General features: G+C 60.0%; 2 protein-coding genes across 2 annotated transcripts; both read right to left on the reverse strand.

Annotated features, from left to right (window-relative positions):
- Nucleotides 1-113: 113 nt before the first annotated feature.
- On the reverse strand, nt 114-12,881 carry CHRNA2 (cholinergic receptor nicotinic alpha 2 subunit). The gene is made up of 7 exons (XM_061350160.1): nt 12,784-12,881; nt 10,863-11,158; nt 9,591-9,745; nt 8,689-8,733; nt 8,471-8,580; nt 823-1,912; nt 114-314 (listed from the first exon to the last, which is right to left on the reverse strand). Exons 2-7 carry the CDS (start codon nt 10,924-10,926, stop codon nt 189-191), a joined length of 1,590 nt encoding a protein of 529 aa, XP_061206144.1. The 5' UTR covers nt 10,927-11,158; nt 12,784-12,881; the 3' UTR covers nt 114-188.
- A 3,104-nt stretch (nt 12,882-15,985) lies between these two features.
- On the reverse strand, nt 15,986-18,733 carry LOC133210599 (uncharacterized). Its single transcript, XM_061350124.1, has 3 exons — nt 18,642-18,733; nt 16,782-17,257; nt 15,986-16,314 (listed from the first exon to the last, which is right to left on the reverse strand). The coding sequence occupies exons 2-3, from the start codon at nt 17,249-17,251 to the stop codon at nt 16,170-16,172; spliced, it is 615 nt and encodes a 204-aa protein (XP_061206108.1). The 5' UTR covers nt 17,252-17,257; nt 18,642-18,733; the 3' UTR covers nt 15,986-16,169.
- Nucleotides 18,734-19,590: the final 857 nt, after the last annotated feature.

A 19,590-nucleotide genomic window follows, 5' to 3' on the forward strand; every position in this document is an offset into this window, starting at 1 on the left:
GCTGGGATGGCTGCAACTGCCCTGGGCAGGACAGCAGGCAGCCATCCCTCACCATCCCCAGGGAACAGCCCCTGCTTTACCCTACATTTCCTATCCGAGGGTCCTCCATGGTTGCCACCGTGTCCTCCCAGGGTCAGGCTGGATGCGGGCACCACTCTCTGCCATCCCCACCGCAGCCTGGCCCAGCCCTAGATCATCCCTGCCAGGTAGGGTGGGAGGAAGAGCCCCACAGTGCCCAGCATGCAGACAATGATGAACATCCAGAGGAAGATGCGGTCGATCACCATGGCCACGTACTTCCAGTCCTCCTTCACCTGCCGAGCAGAGAGGGGCTGTGAGCATGGGCAGAGGATGCAGGACCCCTTGGGGTTAGGAGAACACCCTGGGCTTCCTCTGCATCTGCTGTGTGCCTCTTGGGAACCCCCTGGTTCATCTGGTCTGGGGGATGGACCTCTCTGCTTGGGGCAGAGCTAATTCCACCCAGGGTTTCCTGAAACCACTTGGGAACAAGCACGGTACAGCCTCTAAGCTGTGTCCCAGCAGGAAGGCTGGGCCACCTCTGCTCCCCAGGGTTAGGATACCACGGGCAGAATAGGGACCTCCAACATCCTCACATCCAGCAGGGATAGAAGCCAGAGGGAGCCCCCAACTGGGCATCTCCCAGGAGGTGATTGTTGATCTCCATGGCTTTGGGTCCTCAGTAGCCAGGGAACCAATCAGGAATCCCAGCAGTTCCCCCCTCCATGGAGGTACGCATGGCAGGAGGCAGCACCCAGGGCAGGGGACCCCCCTCTCCCTCCAGCCCACAGGGCACCCACTCACCGAGAAGTCAGCATCCTCTGCTCGCAGGTGGTCCGCGATGTACTGCACCCCTTCCAGGGCCTTCAGGATGCTGGGGGACAGCAGCAGCCCCTGGTCCGAGCCCTCCTGCTCCTCCTCCCTCTTGGGGGGCACCCGGGGGGGCAACCCCCCTGGTGTCTTCCTGGCTTGTTGCCCACAGCTATAGCAGCACTGGTTGACCTGGGTGTGGGACCCCGCCTGGGATATGTGGCTGGGGTACGTCTTCTCCTCCTCTTCCTCCTCTTCCTCCTCCTCCTCCTCTTCTTCCCACTTGTCATCCACATCGGTCTCCAGCCAGCACCGGGAGGTGCTGAGCCTCGTCCCAGGGAGGTCGTACTGCCCCACGGGCCCCTCGGGGGGAGGCAGCACCGGGGGACGCTTGATGAAGAGCCAGCGAGGGATGAAGTCCAGAAAGAAGGTGCGCACCCAGCGCGGCATGGTGTGGGTGCTGGGGGAGCGGTGGTGCACGTTGAGGACGAACACGGTGATGATGATGGAGAGTGTGACGAAGATCATGGTGAAGAGGAGGTACTCTCCGATGAGGGGGATGACCAGTGAGGTGGAGGGGATGATTTCCGTGATGAGCAGCAGGAACACGGTGAGGGACAGCAGGACGGAGATGCAGAGGGTGATCTTCTCCCCGCAGTCGGAGGGCAGGTAGAAGACTAGCACGGTCAGGCAGGAGATAAGCAGGCAGGGTATGATGAGGTTGATGGTGTAGAAGAGCGGGAGGCGACGGATGACGAAGCAGAAGGTGATGTCAGGGTAGATCTCGGTGCAGCAGTCGTACTTCTTGGAGTTATAGGTGCCGATGGCATTTATGATGGCCCACTCGCCACTCTCCCAGTAATCCTTGAGGTCCACGTGATGGTCCATGTTCTCCAGATCAATCTTGGCCTTGTCATAGGTCCATGAGCCGAACTTCATCTTGCAGTTCTGCTGGTCAAAGGGGAAGAAGGTGACATCGATGCTGCACGAGCTCTTGTAGATGGCGGGTGGCACCCACTTCACCGTCCCACTGGAGAAGAGGTGGGCCTTCGTCATGTGGGTCACAGCAAACTCCCCGTCAGCACTGCAAGCATGGAGAGGTGTGAAGGTCAGAGAGGGATGAAGCATGAAGCAATTCCCCTGGGAGAAGCAGGGCCAGGACATCCCTCAGCTATCAGGGTTGGAATGACCCTTAGTTTGAGGTTCTGGCCCTATCCTGCATCCCTGCACAGTGCTGGGTTCACCTTCCTGGGCATCATCCATAGCATGGGATGGGGTAGCGGGAAGGGGGAAAGGCCGAATTGCCATACCTGCACCCCGATCAGCTGCACCACCACCAGTCTGCGCCTGCCCGGCCGCCGAGCCGCAGGTCCACCCCGCTTTGGCCCCGGAGCTTACTGGAACCAGCAGGACCACCCCCCCCAACCCCTCCTTTCCCGCAGTCCCGTCGCCCCCCAGCCGGCCGGTGCGCGGCGCCAGGACGCCGCGGGGACTGGCGCGGTGCCGCTCGGCAGCGCATCGCATCCCATCCCATCGCACCCCATCCCATCCCATCGCACATCCCGCGCAGAACGGGGCCCCCTCCCCGGGGCTCCGGTCCCGGGGGGGCACGTGTGTGATGTAAAACCTCGCCGGCCGTTGCGCACCCAACACCCCCTCCCCAGGGGCTCTTTATTCCCCCCCCCCTTTACGTCCACTTTCTACCCGCGGCCTCGCACCCAGCGGGGGCTGAGTGGGGACCCCCCCCCATCCCCTCATCTCCCCCACCCCGAGCTGCAACATCCCCCATGGCTGCGGGGTCACCGAGGCCCCGGAACCGCGGTTGGCGCCCAGCAAAGGGGCGGGGCGGGGCGGCCCTCCCCGAATCCCACCCTTGTGAGGAGCGGGGGCAGCCCCGGGGCAGCGGGACCGGAGCGCGGCGCGGCCGGGAGACGGGAGCGGGACGCGGGTGCGAGCGGGTGCGAGGTGCGGGTGAGAGCGGGTGCGGGCTCTGGAGCTGGGTACGGGCCGTGTGTGCATGGGGGTGCTGTGGAGGGGACGTGTCGGTACATGTTCCCCAGGGCCGGGTGTGGGACACGCATGGGTGTGCAGGCTCTCTCGGGACCAGGGGTGAGACACACGTGTGCGTGGGGTGCAAGCTGCCCTGGGACCGTGTATGAGATGTGTGTGCTTGGGGTGCAAGCTGCCCTGGTACCGTGTATGAGATGTGTGTGCTTGGGGTGCAAGCTGCCCTGGTACCGTGTATGAGATGTGTGTGCTTGGGGTGCAAGCTGCCCTGGTACCGTGTATGAGATGTGTGTGCTTGGGGTGCAAGCTGTCCTGGTACCTGGTGTATGAGATGTGTGTGCTTGGGGTGCAAGCTGTCCTGGTACCGTGTATGAGATGTGTGTGCTTGGGGTGCAAGCTGGCCTGGTACCGTGTATGAGATGTGTGTGCTTGGGGTGCAAGCTGTCCTGGTACCGTGTATGAGATGTGTGTGCTTGGGGTGCAAGCTGTCCTGGTACCGTGTATGAGATGTGTGTGCTTGGGGTGCAAGCTGTCCTGGTACCGTGTATGAGATGTGTGTGCTTGGGGTGCAAGCTGTCCTGGTACCGTGTATGAGATGTGTGTGCTTGGGGTGCAAGCTGCCCTGGTACCGTGTATGAAGCACGCGTGGCTTGGGTGCAAGCTGTCCTGGTACCGTGTATGAGATGTGTGTGCTTGGGGTGCAAGCTGCCCTGGTACCGTGTATGAGATGTGTGTGCTTGGGGTGCAAGCTGCCCTGGTACCGTGTATGAGATGTGTGTGCTTGGGGTGCAAGCTGTCCTGGTACCGTGTATGAGATGTGTGTGCTTGGGGTGCAGGCTGTCCTGGTACCGTGTATGAGATGTGTGTGCTTGGGGTGCAAGCTGTCCTGGTACCGTGTATGAGATGTGTGTGCGTGGGGTGCAGGCTGTCCCGGGGTCACGTGTAGGACACGCATGTGCATGGGGTGCAAGCTCACCCAGGGCTGCGGTGGGACACGCGGGTGAATGCTCTCCTGGGAGCACAGGGTCACAGGGTGTCAGCTCCCCTCAGCCTGCCCGGGGTGCAGGGTCTCTCCCTCGGGACCCCCGGCTGGGTGGGGGCTGTGGGAAGCTGGGTGCAGGCTCCCCCCTTCCCCAATCCTCACGCCCCGCTCTGCTCCCCACAGCCCCACTGCCCGCGGAAGAAGGGACGCATCCGGAGGAGGGGCCACCTTGGTTGTTGTTCGCTGCCATCCTCCCCTGCGAGCCGCCTGCCTGACCTCTGCCTTCCTCCCCTGCCCTCCTCCTCCTCCTCCCCAGCCACAGACCGGCATCCCCGGTGCTACCGCGACGCCCCGTGGGAGGCGGAGGTGAGGTGACCCCCAGTGCCCTGCCTGTCTTTTGGGGTGATGGCCCATTTCCGAAGCAGGAAGAACAAGCGGAAGGGGGGTCTCCCCTCGCCGGCGGCCTCGCAAGCAGCACATTTGGGGTTGCTCCCCCAGGAGAGCAGTCCCCAGCCATGGGCGGAAGATGCCGTCCCCAAGCAGCCAGCAGGGGGGGACCCGGAGGAGGACGTTGCTGGGTTCTGCCTTCTCCCGCGCCTCCCTAAGGGCTGGCAGCTGGGCAAGGCCCTGCGGTTCCTGTGGAGGGAGTCACGGTCGAAGGATGGGAGCAAGAAGCGAGGAGCCGAGGAGAGCCAAAGAGCACAGGCTGCCCAGAGGTGCACCAAGCTGGAGGGGAGAGCACCGGGGGTGCCGGAGGAGCTGGGGACCAGCCAGAAAGCCCCCCAGGGTGGGGAAGTTCACAGCGCGGTCCCGTTACTCGGGGATGAGCCAGTTGGTGGATGGAAAGCAAGGGATGGGGATGTGCCAAGGCAAGGTGGTAGCCGTGGGGGTGAGATGGGTCAGGCTCAGCATCTGGTCCAGGCAGGCACCAGTGGGGATGTGGAAGGAAGGACCGCTGGCTTATCCCAGAGCCTGGGCTTCAAGGTGGAGCGCAAGGATGCTGCCACCCTCCCTCAAGGTGACGGGCAGGACTTTAACCCTCTGTCAGCAGAGGGAAGTTCTGGAGATGACCGGAGGGGGAAAGTGTGGGAGAAGCTGCATCACCACGGAGAAGACATGGCGAGGTGGGAAGGGAGGTCCACGAGAGACCTGGCAGTCAGGCTGATGGAGGTGATCCTGCAGACAGAAACCAAGATGTACCCCATGGAGATGGGGAACAAGAGCAACGGGCAGGAGCAGGGAGCGGGGTGGACGAGAGCCAGTGTTGGCAGCTCTGCAGAGGTCTGTGCTTTGGTGGGCACTAAGGAGGACGCCTCCACAGCGCAGCAGCGCCCACAGGACCTTGCCGTGAACCACAGTGTCCCTGTCTCTGTCACTGGGCCCGAGGATGGAGACAACCAGCTGGAGCTGCTTGGGGACGAGCAGATCTGGGAGGACTCTGATGATGATCTCCTGGAGCAGGGAGGTCCACCAGCATTTCCCAGTCCTTCAGTGCAGATCCGCTGTCTCGTGCTGGTCGGGGCCAAGAGCGAAGAGCAGTGGAGAGAGGAATTCGCAGGCGTGTGGTCGCAGCACGAGATGGACTGTGGGCTGGTGTCTGGGGAGCAGGAGGTGAGCGGGGGACCGGCGCCCTTCCAAAAGCAGCCCCGACTGCCTGCAGACGAGGAGGAGGCGGTGGCGAGCATCCTGCAGAAGCTGCTGGCTGAGGGCGTGGTGGTGGAAGGCAGCTCTGCCTTCAACAGCCCTTTAAAGCTCACCCGAAAAGACAACGGGAGGATGCGGCTGACGCTGAGCTGCAAAGCTGTCAACAAGGCCACCCCCGAAGTGGTGGCTCCGGTATCCCAGGACACGACCAAGCTCGTTTCAACCCTCAGCCCCAAGAGCAGGTATTTCTCAGTGGTGGATCTGTCGAACGCTTCCTTCGCCATCCCCTTATCCGAAGGTTCCGGAGCCAGGTTCGCCTTCACCTTCAGGGGCCAGCAGTACCTCTTCACCCGGCTGCCCCCGGGCTTCCACAACACCACCGCCATCCTGAACCAGCGGGTGACCCAGATGCTGTCCCAGCTTGGCCAAGGAGATCAACCTTGGGTTATTTCCCACATCGATGACATCCTCATTGCTGGGAGAAGTTACGAGGAAACCAGAGACCGAACGAGGACTGTGCTGGAGCTGATCCGAAAAACCGGCTTTAAAGCCAAGTTTGAGAAGGCGCAGCTCGTCCAGCGCAAGGTGCTCTACTGTGGGATGACCATCGGGGACAAGGGCCGAGAGATCCCTGCCAGCAAGCGGGAGGGCATCATCAAAACGCCCTGCCCGCAGGATGCTGACAAACTCCGCTCGCTCCTTGGGCAGTTTGGCTTCTTGCGGGATCACATCCCTGACTTCTGGGAGATGGCCTTGCCGCTCGACCGCCTCACCAAGAAGCAGCTCAAGTGGGAATGGGGGCCGGAGCAGGAGGAGGCTCTGAACCGCCTGAAAAGTGCTGTCCAGGCTGCGCCCCCCCTGCGATTCCCTGATAAGTCCCAGCCCTTCCTTATCAGGTTAACAACTGGCAAGGAGGCCATAGGAGCCACACTGCTGCAGGAGGATGAATGCCGCCAGCTGGTCCCAGTGGGACACAGCTCCCGCATCCTGAAGGACCATGAGGTCTCCTGCCTGCCGCAGGAAAAGGGGTGCCTGGCAGCGGTCTGGGCCGTGCAGGCCTTCGAGACCCTCACGGGGCCGGCCCCCATCCTTATCCAGATGCCCCATTCCCCATGGAAGTATCTGCTACGGGGAGAAGTGCTGCGGTCCCGTGGAACAAACCCACACCTGGCGCAGTGGACTCTGCTGCTGGTGAACAACGGAGCAATGGCAAAGGACCACCCCACTGACGTCCTGGTCCCCATCGCTCCCTCCCTTCCGGAGCTGGCCTCCGACATCCCCAAGGCCAACGTGTGGTTCACAGCCAGCAAGAGGAATTGCTCCATCGGCTTTGCTGCAGTCAACCTAGAAGAGCGGTGGCTGCTCGGGGTGAGCAAGGGTGGCTCGGTGCCAGGTGCAGAGCTGGTGGCTCTCAAGCAGCTCCTGCAGCATCACCAGCACTCCTCACCCCTCTATGTGTACATGAGCTGCTGGTCCTTGGTGGACAGGCTGGGAAACCGGAGGGGTGAGCAGCAGTGGGGAATGTCCGGCAAGGGTTTGTGGGCAAGCATCCTACGGTGGGTCCACAGCAACCCAGGGATGCTGCACGTCAATTGTGTGGGAGACGACTGGGACGAGGAGCCAGAGGAGAAGGAGTGGAACCTGAAAGCGGCCAAGAGGGCTTGGGCGATGTCTGGCAGGGCTGGGGGCTCCTGGCAGGGCTGGGAGCCTTCAAAGCATGAGAAGCAAGAAATAATCGCACAGTGTCACAGCTGCCGGCACGATGGGGTGGGGGAGACGCTGGCACGAGTGCGGCAGGTTGCATCCTGGGAAGAGGACCACAAGCAGGTATCCCGTTGGGTGCAGAACTGCCTGCAGTGTGCGCATGGAGCAGGCAGGGTGCTGGCCCAGCGGACAGAAGGGCCCTGGTCGCAGCTCCTGCTGGGCTGCATCAGTGGCCTTACCAAGACCGAGGGCGGGCACTGCTTCCTCTTGGTGGTGGAGGATGAGTTCTCGGGGTGGGTGGAAGCCTTCCCGATGCAGGAGAGGACAGTGGAGGAGGCCGCCGAGGTGCTCCTCAGGGAGGTGTTTGCCCGGTACGGGACCCCTCTTGTCATCCGTCTGCCGCATGCGCCGCGCTTCCTCTGGGATGCCGTGGTGGCGGCATCGCCACTGAATCTCCCGTGGGACATGCAGCAGGTCAGCCGGAAGGGACCGGCCATGGCAGCCCTGCAGCGGCTGGCCTGGGGGGCCGGCAAGGGGTGGGTGAAGATGCTCCCCCTCATCCTGGCGGGGTTCAGATCCATCTGGGCGCAGGAAGCGGTGCTAAGCCCGTACCAAATCGGTTTCCCGTTGGAGGTGCGGAGGGAACGCGAGGGGAAAGCCAACCCCCAGGGCAATGACTGCCTGGCTCAGCCAGCTGCAGGAGGATGGGGCCCACTACAAGCACCAGACCAAAACCGTGCTGCTGAGGAGCTGCCCAGGGGGAGATGATCCATTGCCATAGCCCCCATCTCCTCCATGAGATCGCTGTGTGTGGTGTGGCGTGGCGTGAGAAAAGGGGTGCAGTGGGCTTGCTGGGGGGGTTCTAGGCAGGGCTGCAGGGCTTTTAGGCAGGACTTGGGGAGCTGCTAGGCAGGACTAAGCAATGCAATCTTCTTGCTGCAGTGTGCAAGCACAGGGAGGGAAGACTTGCTGGGTGCACTGGTTTTGACAGAGCCGGAGTTGGTTTCCTTGCCAGGGTCCAGCACGATGCTGGGCTCTCTGGCTGGGATGGTGCTGCAGGGCTTGTGGGGAGCTGGGACAGCTTTTGCTGGGCACTGTGGAAGATGGCGAGCAATGGCCTTGGCATCCTTTGCTTTTGTTTCTGTATTTTCTTTCCACCTTTTTCCGCTTATTCATTTATTAATGAGGGAAAGGGAGAGAAGGGAAGGGGAGGGGAGGGGAAGGAAGGTTAGAGAGGGAAGGGAAGGGATAGGGCAAGCTACAGGGAAGGGAAAGGAAGTGCACTAGGGATGTGCCATCACTCACTTGTTGTAGAGCACGATGTCAGGGATCCAAATCATCTCAGAGGGCACCCGGATGGAGGTGACGTTGTCAAATTCAGCCGGGTCCCAGCGCAGTTTGTAGTCACTCCACTCCTGCAGGGAAACACGGAGGGGAGGGTGTCAGGAGGCCCTGGGTCTGGTGGGACCAAGTGGCCCCAGATTCTGTGCCCCCCTTGCCCCAGAGAGGGAACAGGCTCCTACCTGCTTCAGCCAGACATTTGTGGTCATCATTTGGTTCTTCTCATCCTGTGGTGGGAAAGAGGGATGAGAGAGACAGGCAGAGACAGCCCAAGGGTTTGTCCTATCAGTGCTTGAGCCCCCAGATTAGAGCTTCACTTTGTGCCCTCTGCCTCTGGGGTTCAGCTCCTGGGAGCAGCCGGTACCAGCACAAACCCAAGGAGATGCCGTGCTTCCCCGGGATATCTGCTCACTAGATGGCAGCAAGAAATTGCGGTTTGCAGCGTACAGCGCTGGGCTGCTCTGATGGGGGAACGAATGTGCATGAGGAGGTGGATAGGTAGGTTTATATGTAGATAGGTGGATAGGTTGATGGGTGACTAGATGGGCAGGTAGATAAGTGGATGGGTGCATAGCTGAGTGTGCATCAGACGAATGAGTGAGGGATGGATGGATGGATGGATGGATGGATGGATGGATGGATGGAAGGATGGATGGAAGGATGGATGGATGGATGGATGGATGGATGGATGGATGGAAGGATGGATGGAAGGATGGATGGATGGAAGGATGGATGGAAGGATGGATGGATGGAAGGATGGATGGATGGATGGATGGATGGATGGATGGATGGAAGGATGGATGGATGGATGGATGGATGGATGGATGGATGGATGGATGGATGGATGGATGGATGGATGGGAGGATGGATGGATGGATGGATGGATGGATGGATGGATGGATGGATGGGTGGACAGACAAGGCCAGAGGTGCCCCACAGCAGGTAGATGGTGGACAAGGACGTGGCAGGGATGGAGACCTGCAGTTTTCCTTGGTGGCCTCCTGCCGGCAGGGAAGGGGTTTGGGATGGAGGGTGGGAAGTCAGACACCCCACGGGACTGGGATCCTGCCACTGGGCTACGCACCACGTCGATGAGCTGCGCAATGGAGAGCCCGAACTTGACAATGACCACATCAGAGGTGTTGGGCACCGGCCGCGACCAGCGGTTGTAGCCAGTGAAGAGGTGCTTGAAGAGACGCTCCTCAGCGTGGCTGCGGGGCTGCTCCTGGAGGCAGGCAGCTGTGGGGAGACGGGATGGAGATGGAGGAGACCTCACTGAGCCCCCCTTCCACACCCCTGCACCCCACTGACATGGGGTGCTCACTCTGCACAAGTCCCCTCTCTGCTGCAGCATCAGGGATGCTAAAGCTCAGCCTGGGATGGGGAGAGGGGGATTAGCCCCCTCGAAGCTGCCCTGTGCTCCTGCTGGAGAATGGTAGAAGATCAGCCTTGCCATGCTGCACAAGGGATCCCACTGGAGTGGCTGAGATCCCAGTCCCCTCCAGCTGCTCCTACTGGTGCTAAATGGTTTGGCTTTGCAGGGTGGAGGCTGAGCGAGCCCTTGGGACCGCTGCAGGCTGTGCAGAGCCCATCGCTCAGGCTGGGCTGGGAAGGAGCCCAACGCTCGGTGCTTAGGAATCATTGGCGTTGGTGTTCGGTGCTGTCAGCTCGCGCTGCATCACTCGGCTGTCCTTGCTCGCTGCAGAGCCCCATAAATTTCCACCAGCAAGTCGAGGGAGGGAGGGGTAAAGGGAGGGAAGGCTCTGTACAGCCGAGTGCAACCAAAGAGACCTTGTATGGGTGGCTTTGCCCTGAAGAAGGATGGGTTATGGCCCCATAGAATTCCTGTGCCCCATGCAAGTGGTTCCCACTGGGCACACAAGCCCAGCAAGGACCCTGGTTGTACTCTATCCAGGAACGGAGGGTCTTAGAGGTGTTGGGGAAGACTGTTCCCAAGTGAAGGGACAAGCAAGATGCCCACCTTATGGAAGGTCTTGCATTAATGGCAGGAGGAAGCAAAATCCATCTTTCTTTCCATCCTGCCCACATTTGTAGCTTGCACAGGATGGATCTGGGGTCCCAGAGCAGACCACCCCCGCCCAAGTGTCTGGTGGTGTCAAGCTGCTTTGCAAAGACACAATCCCTGCCCTAGACAGTGGTACAGGACACCACACCAGTGTGGATACTGGGGATGATAAGACTGCATGGGATAAACTGGGACAGAACTGGTTTTCTATCCGCATGCACTACAGCCCACTCCCTCTCCCCAGATTTATCCCCTACAGCCCCCATAGGTGACACCCATAGGAAGTCAAGGATTAAGGAAGGGAATTCAGGTGCCCAGATCAGCCCTTACCTGCCTGGAAGGTGAGGAAGCACCACGCAATGAGGGGGGTGATGCGATGGGGCAGTCTCCCCATGCTCCCTCTGGCGGTGTCCCCTATGGGCCCAGCAAAGCCCCCAGGAGGGACCGGGTGAATCAAAGAGCTGAGATGCTGGTGGGCGAGGAGGCTCAGCAGGGAAAACCACCACAGGGGACCTGTGACAGGGTGCTCTGTGTGTTCCCACCATCAGCAAGTGCTGGAGGAGCCATGGACAGGGCTGGATGCGCAGCTCGGGATGCTCTGCAGTCACCTGCCCCTCGTTTCATTCCTGGAAGGACAGCAGAGAGCAGCACCGTCACCGCGATGCAGATATGGGAGGTGACAGTCCTGTGGTCACCTCCAAGCCATTGCCAGCTGCTGGCAGGGCTTGGAGCCGATCCAAGCTGTGACCATGGCAGAGCCAAGGGAAAGTGTCCCCAGAGCATCTGCTCCCCACTTTATGACGGCTCCTCATGCAGGCAGGGCATACAGCCGGGCATCTGGACCCCATGAGTTAAAGCAATGGGGAGCCTAAGTGTGCCCCCAAATGGTTTAATAGCAAGGATGGAGCCCAGGGCTTTGGCTTTCACTGAGGTGACCAGAAAACACTGGTTTCAACCATCCTTCTGCCCTATCTGTCTCATGTCCTGGGAGCACGGGAGGGGGAAGCTGCTCCAAGAGGCTGTGCTGCCCCACATGGGCTCCTGGGGCTGGTTTCTCCCCTCTGAGAAAGGGGATCATTCTCTCATCATCGATCCATCCAACAACCATCCATCCATGCATCTGTTCATCCATTCAGCTGTGCATGCATTCATCCATTCCTGCATCCATCCATCCACCCACCGACCCACCCATGCATTCATCTACCTAAATGTCCATCCATACACCCACCCACCCATCCATCCAACAACCATCCATCTATTCATCCATCCATCCATCCATCCATATCCATATCCACCCATTCACCCATGGATGTGCTTGGTTCCCCTCCCCAGCACAGCAAATCTCTCAAGGGGAGGAATCACTTGCTCTGCAGTGGCCATGAAATCTGCTCCATCTTACAGGGTGACTCCCCCAGGAGCAGCCTCCCCTCTCCAGGAGGCAACTGCTTCCATCCCTGAAGAGGAGGAGTTTCCCAGCCCAGCACTGGTGTTGCTGGACAAGAAGCTCATTTGGCTTAAATTCCCCCTCTGGCCTGGTAAAACCATGAAGCCCTCCTGAATTTATCATCATCCTCTGCGCAGTTATCGACTGATTAATGCAAGGATGGTGGAGGGGCTGGGAAATGAGAGGATAAACACCAGCCACAGCGCTGAACTGGAGGGAAAATTATGGATGTCCTCTTCTGGATAAGACACTGTACTGGAGAGTACAGAGGGTGCTGGAGGAGCTTTTTCTACTCTAGGCTTGGTTATAGGGTCACACAAGTGGGGATTTCATGGGCTCCCCAAAGCTCTGGTAGATACTGGAGAGGGAAAGAAAGTGCCTTGGGTGATACAAAGCTGCGCCTGAAACCTCTTGAATGTGGCAAATGGGGTTGTGGGGGATATGAGGGAAGAGGATCCCATGCAGGCTGTGCACCCGTGGGTCACAGTGGGGATGGGGATGGATAGGATGCCAAAGGCTGGACCAGGGGATGATGGTGACCATGCGGAGCTCTGGGCATCCCAAAACGCAGCCAGGAGGCAGAGAGAATAAATAACTTGTTTACTGGATTTTAAATACGGACAGCGGGGGATTTGGGGTTTTTAGATGGGAACTTCACGCAAAGCTGGGAAACTTGCCCAGCTGCTGCCTCCCCATCGCTCCCTGACTGTCCTCAGCACTTTGCAAACAGCTTTAATCAGGGATATTCACAGGAAGAAACCAGCTTCTCTCCTTCCCACCCAGCCTGGACCCAGTGAACCCCCTTACCTGCTGCAGGGAGGGCAAGGAGGGGTCCCCCATTCCCGCTGCTGTGCTGGAGTTGGGATGCTGTGCCGTGGAGCGCTCCGGTGAGGACTGGGCTCCAGCGAAGGATGTCTCAGCTCTTACTCGAAGCAGTGGCAGTGACGACAGGGGCTGGGGGAGGAGGGAGAGCCATGCCCAGGCAGGGAAGGAGGGGAAGCCTGGGGGACCAGGGGGAGGAAGGCTGATGGGGCAGCAGCGTTGGCAAAGCTTCCCCGGGTTGGAAAAAGCTGGATTTGCGGGGTTTTCTCAGCCTTTTCCAAGGCAGCGCTTGGCCAGGGGGAAAGAGCTTTGTGTGTGAGGATGGGGAGGGAGAGAGAAGAACAGAAGTGCTGTGGAGCAGCGGAGCTGGAGCGCAGGATGGGGCTTTGTAGGGCACATTGCAAGGGTACTGCATGAAGCATCACGCAGGGCGTCGCATGGGGTATTGCAGGGAGCCTCACTGCCTGAATGAGGCATCGTAAGGGGCATCGCAGGGACATTGCAAAGGGCCGGGCTCTTGTATGGCTGGGGGCAGGGGGAGAAGGGGCTGCTCCCCAGTCCCAACCAGACCAAGGTTTCCCCTCTTATTCCACAGCCCTGAGATGGGAGTTTGGTGCCAGCCAAACCTGCCCGCAGTCAGGACAGCTGCAGGCAGCGGCAATATCCCCTGCTCTGGTGAAAACGGGGGGCAAGGACTTGAGGCTGGGGTGCCCCCATGCAGTTCCTGTCTCAGCCTATGCTTGACCCCACATAACACTGCCAATAAAACAGTTGCAAAACTGGGGTAGCAAAGGCAGGACAATATCCAGGATCCGGGAATGGGGCAGGGATAGGGGCAGGGGTACTTTGGGCAGAGGAGCCGGCTCTCCCACTGCAAGAGGATGGGAAACCCAGAGCTCTCCACTGCTTCCTGACCCAGCCTTCTCCCCAGACCAGCCTCTCCTTCCTTCCTGCAAGGAAATTTAATGCGCAACCTTCCTGCAAATGAAGCCCAGGAATGTAATTTCCAGCCCTGGGGGACCTGACAACAATTCCCTTCCTTTCCCCTGGGAGATAAACGAAGAGACAGACGTGGGCATGGAGGGCACCTCAATCTGCTGTTCCCCTGCTCTGCTGTAGGATCCCCGTCCACAAGGCTGTCCTCACCATCCTTAGGATGCTGGATACCATAGATCCACGGGGAAGGGTACCACGGAGCAGGTACCCTGCCATCCCACCACCCCAGCAGCAGCCAGTGCCAAAGCCAGGTGGATTTCGGGTTGTCCCCACTCCAGATCCATGGCTGCAAACTGTGATGTGAAGCCTTGCCCTGTGCTGTGGTGTAGAGCCCTGAGCCCAGGCCCAAGGCTGAGTATGGGGCTGGAGGGAGGGTGTTCAGTGTTGGATGGAGCCCCAAAGCTGGGGTGATGGGGAATGGGGGAAGATGGAGAGATGGATGGTGGAGGGATGGGGAGCAGCTGGGAATTGCAAGGACCAACCCAGTAGATCGATTCAGGCCCACCAAAGGAAGGGAATTAGGGAGAAGGATGAGTTGGGTACTACTGTAGTAAATTAATCAGGAAAAAAGGACAATCTACATTGATTTTCCTGTGGAGGAAGAAACCAGAGCTGACTGTTGGGATGGTGGGATGAAGGCTGCGGGGTGGGAAGCATCGCGGATGCTGCGGGACCCATCTCCTTCACTGGGCTCCTGACTGGGACTGTTTTGGAGGCGGAGGAGCAGTTAACACCACAGACAACCTCACCCATCCTCCTTTTCCCTCGGACAGCAGAGGACGGAGAGAAAACAGACACGGAGATCACGCTGACGCCTGGCAGAGCGCAATGCATCTTTATTTCGCTGCCTGCAGCTCCTGCAGAAGTGCCGCTACCCGGGGGGGGGGATCTGCTTCTTGCCCATCCTTAGGGTGCACCATGGGGACAGTGGGGGACCCTTAGCCCAACGTGCCAGGGTGGCCCTGGCCATTCCTGCTGGAGGAACCTCTGTGCTTACAAACACAGGGTTTGGAGAAAGGATTTTCCGCCTCCGGCTGCTTTCCCGCTGCCCAAACCTCTGTGGGTTGGGAGCACTCGAGTTGCCAGCTTTGATTTATTGCCTGGCGCTTCATCTCCAGCCACTCTCACACCCTGTCTGCAGCTCCACCGTTACCACCCCAGGGGCAAAAAAGGCTTCTTCCAAGCCTGGACAAGATGCTCCCAAGGGGGAAGGATTAACCAGGGTTCTGCCCACACCAGTGATGCTGCTGGACCATCGGTGAGATGCCACCAAGCCCCCCAGAGAGCTGTAAGACCCTCTGGGGAGCCCCAGGAGGTCCAGGCAAGGATCCGGGTGCGATGGTGTAGCTGTTGGTAAGTGTGGCTGCCTGGCTGTGACAAAAGGGAGCCTGTGTGGGTAAAGCTCTTCCAGGAAGGGACACAGGGGTCCAGAGGTTTGCTGGGGATGGGAAGGAGCTGCCACAGAAGGGATTTCCCCAGCCACATACGCTGTGGCACCAGGCTCTGCTATGTGATGACAGAGCTGCTGCAGGGTAAGTGTATCCAACATGGTGGGTGCACCACAGTCCTGCATCCAGCTCTTGGGACCAAACATAAGAAGGACGTGGAGCTCTTGGAGTGAGTCCAGAGGAGTACAACAAAGATTCTCTGAGGGCTGGAGCACATCTGCTATGGAGACAGGCTGAGAGAGCTGGGCTTGTTCAGCCTGGAGAAGAGAAGGCTCCAGGGAGACCTTAGAGCAGCTTCCAGTGCCTAAAGGGGCCAACAAGAAATCTGGAGAGGGGCTTTGGACAAGGGCCTGTAGGGACAGGACAAGGGGGAATGGATTTAACCTGACAGAGGGGAGACTGAGATGGGATCTTACGCAGAAGTTCTTCCCTGTGAGGGTGGTGAGGCCCTGGCACAGGGTGCCCAGAGAAGCTGTGGCTGCCCCATCCCTGGCAGTGTTCAAGGCCAGGCTGGACGGGGCTTGGAGCAACCCGGTCTAGTGCGACTGGATGAGCTTTGAAGTCCCTTCCAACCCAAACCATTGGTTCCATGGTTCTATGAACACCTGGGGCTTGGGTTACAGGCATCATCATGCATGCAGTGGCATTTTATGTGCGATACATCCCTCAGTGCGCAGCAGCCTCCCATCCCATCCCATCCCATCCCATCGCATCCCATCCCATCCCATCCCATCCCATCCCATCCCATCCCAGCACTGCTGGCTCCAGCCCCCAGACCACTCTGCAAACATTCTGGGCAGCGTCTCAGCCACTGGTGCTGCGGAGAGGAGCCAGGACCCCCCAGAAGCCATGGAGATGAGCCGGGTCGGGGTCCTACCAGCAAGCAAGGCCATAAGCAGGGTGATGGCGGAGCCCATCCCCGCTGCCCTAGGGCTCAATGGCGATGGCAGCCGAGCTCTGCAGGCGCTGGCTGAGCTCAGCATCAAGGCGCTGTGAGGCAGCATCGAGGGTCTGGGCCAGGCGCCCTGTGAGGCGCAGCATGTGTGCCACCACATGGACACCCTTCCGCAGCCTGGGGGGAGAAGAGTGCGCTCAGTGTCCGTCCCCCCCTGTCCAAGGGATGCTGCAGCACTGGGGGTCCTGGAGGGGGTCCCCAGCTTGGGAAAGATTTCCCAACTCCTCCATCTTGGTCAATGCATTTCTCCACCATCACATTGTGGCTCAGCTGCACTGGGTCACTCATTTACGGGTGACAACCTCCCCTCTCCTGACATCCCACCCCTCACCCTGCCCATGGAAGACCCCTTGCCAGCCACACTGTAATGGGCTTAGGGCAGAGACACTCACATGGGTGTTAACAGCAGTGGTCTGCCAAGCATCCAAACCCCACATATAACATAAAAGCCACCATGAAGTTTATGGGACCCAAGGGGACACCTGCACTCCCCCATGTGCCTGCAGCCTGGGGCTGGCTCCCACCCATGGAGCTTGGGGCACCAGCTCCATGGAGCATCCCCATCCCCTTCCCATGGCACTTACTTCTCCTTCTTCTCAGCTGTCCGTGGGTGATCAGCCTCTGCCACGTGAGCCTCCAGCTCCCTGCGGACATTATCCAGGCTCTCCCGAAATTCCAGGTTGGCCTCATGGATGGCGGGCAGCGCCTCGGTGATGATGTCCTGGTAACGGGTCTGGTTCTCCTCCAGCATGGCCGCCATCTCCACGTCCTTCAGGCTGGCCTTGGTGTCCTGCAAGAGGCTCTTGAGGTGATCCAGCTCATTGCGAGAGGCGAAGGCTGTGGGCCCGTGGGGGCTGCAGGGGTTGGGGGTGTGGAAGGTGATGCCACAGCGCTGGGGGTCCTGGAGGGGGTCCCCATCCTGGGAGGTGTGGTACCCCAACTCCTCCAGCCCAACACTGGGGGTCACATCCTCTTCTGGTCCTCGCTGTGTGGTGGCAGGGACGAGGGTGCAGAGCCCCACCAGTAGGCACCAGCCAGGGCCCCCCGAGACCATGGTGTCCTGCAGGAGCAAAGAGAAAGAGGGGGATCAAGGCTACACCTGGGACACCCTTTGAGGCCCTTTTGGGCCCTTCCAGGGACCCCCCCATTTGCACCAGCAAACCCCCCAAGTACCCTTTATTTTTCCATGCATGTGCATCTCTGGTTTCCAGGAGCTGGGATTTGGGGGTGTTGTATCCCACTCTCCCCACACCATAGAAGAACCCCCCCGGGGATGGGGAAAGGTAGGAACGACACAGAGCCTTCCTGCATCCCTGCAGCACAGCACATGGATCATAATGATGGGGAAACTGAGGCACAGAGGAGTTAAGATGAGGGCTGGAAGGGTTGGGGGGAGGCTGATCCTGCTCGTCCCCCCCCCCTAAAACCCCCCTCTGGAGCCATGGAAAAGCAGGAGGCTGCGGTGGGGGGGGCACAGACAATGCTGCTCTTTCAAACCCATCTTGGCGCCGGGGCCAAGGGAGCGGGTGCCAGAGGCTGCAGGCGCGACGGGAGTGGAAGGGGGGGACCCACCAGCACCCTTCACCCTCCCAGCCAGTCCTGAGCCCCTCTGCAGAGGGAAGGGGGCTCCCAGGGGCATCCCCAGCTCCCTGCCAGCATCCTGGGGTTCAATGAGCTCCTCAGGTCTCAGACCAGCACTTGGCAGGGGTGGGCTGGTTTCGATTTGGAGTGAAAGACCCCCCCAAAAAAGAGGGGAGCCCTCCGGCATGGACCACAGCAGCACGGCGGCCCAGCCCTGCCACGAGTTGGCCGGGTCTCAGGCGTCGCCGTGCTGGCATTGCGTTGGCACGAAGGCTGAGGTTGTTCCTCCCGGCGCTTCCCACCGGAATAGCGACAGACCAGCAACATTCTTCCTTTACCCCCTCGTTTCCCACCCTCCCAAACACGCTCCCACCTTTATGCCAGGGAGAAGCCGGAGCTGGGGGGCTGCGGAGCTGCTGCCGGCCCCGGAGGGTTGCGCCGGAGGTGCCCCCGCCGTGATGGGAGGAGGAAAACCCTTCGCCTGCCGCAGCTCTGAGCCATGCCAGAAACCAGGGAACGGGGCTTCATTCCCCCCCCCCCTCCAACCCGGCGGTGGACCACATTACGAGGATGCTGGGGGGTCCCCTTGGGGGTCCCGGGGACAGCGGGAGATGGGGAATGAGGGCTGGGGGACACCGAACCCCAGCAGCGGGATGCTGGTGATAAACGCATGGCTTGTCTGGGCTTGACCCCCCTAAAACACCCCTTCCCACTCCTCAATGGTAACCCCAGCTCTGCTGCGCTCGCAGGGGTGCGGTTCTTGCCCCAACTCCCTCCGAGCCAGCATCCCACCGCATGCCTTGCAGTGGGGAGGCTGAGGCAGGGGCTGGGATTGCCTCTTCCCCCCCCCCGGCCCCGCTCACCAGCGCTCCTCGACGCGGCCGTCCCGCCACGGCACCGCCAACACCGCCCCGAGACGGGGCCGGGCCATGCACACGCACACGCGTGGCCACGGCGTGTCTGTCACTGAGCACACCAGGGCTGGCTCGGGGTGCATGGGGGGGGGGGGGTGCATGTTCCCCCTTGGGCTGCTTTTACGGGGGTCCAGGGATGGTAGTCATGTGTGTGCACGTATGTGCTTGGCACGCAGGGATGTGCTGAGCGTGCACATTCGTGCTGGGTGCCCACGCAGCTGCCTGGTGGTGCACACGCATGCTTAGCAGTGCATGCATGAGCTATGTGTGCACGCACATGCCTGGCAGTGCTCACACAGCCTCAGTGTGCACGCATGCACTCGGAGACACACGCACATGCTTAATGGTGCACACGCACCGGTGGTGCTCAGCACGCACATGTGTGTTTCACATAGGCACACGTGTGTGCATGCATGGGCAAGGGTGTGTATGCATGTCTGCATACAAGACTGCATGTGTGTGTTTATGTGCATGCATTTTTTGCGTGTGCATGTGTACATACATGTGTGCGTGCATGTAGGTGTGCACACATCCATGTGTGCACATATGTGTTCCTGCATGTATTCAGGCATGTGTGCGCGCATATGCCAGGTTGGCATACCAGGTTGGACAGGTCAAGACCAGGTTGGACGAGGCCTTGGGTGACATGGTTTAGTGTGAGGTGTCCCTGCCCATGGCAGGGGGGTTGGAACTTGATGATCTTAAGGTCCTTTCCAACCCTAACTATTCTATGGTTCTGTGCCTGTGTGCACCCCCGCCCCTTCCCACTTTCAGCCCCATTTGGCTGCTCGGGATCTGGGTGCAGGCAGGTTGGGTCAGCGGGTGCTGCTGTACCCTGGGGTGCTGCGGGAGCTGAGGGGGACCCCTGGACCCCGTTAAGAGATTATAGGCAAAACCC

Source organism: Neopsephotus bourkii, unplaced genomic scaffold (assembly GCF_033783945.1).
Source record: "Neopsephotus bourkii isolate Nb327-2 ecotype Australia unplaced genomic scaffold, CSIRO-AGI_Nbou_v1 NB_481, whole genome shotgun sequence".
Classification (NCBI taxonomy): domain Eukaryota; kingdom Metazoa; phylum Chordata; class Aves; order Psittaciformes; family Psittacidae; genus Neopsephotus; species Neopsephotus bourkii.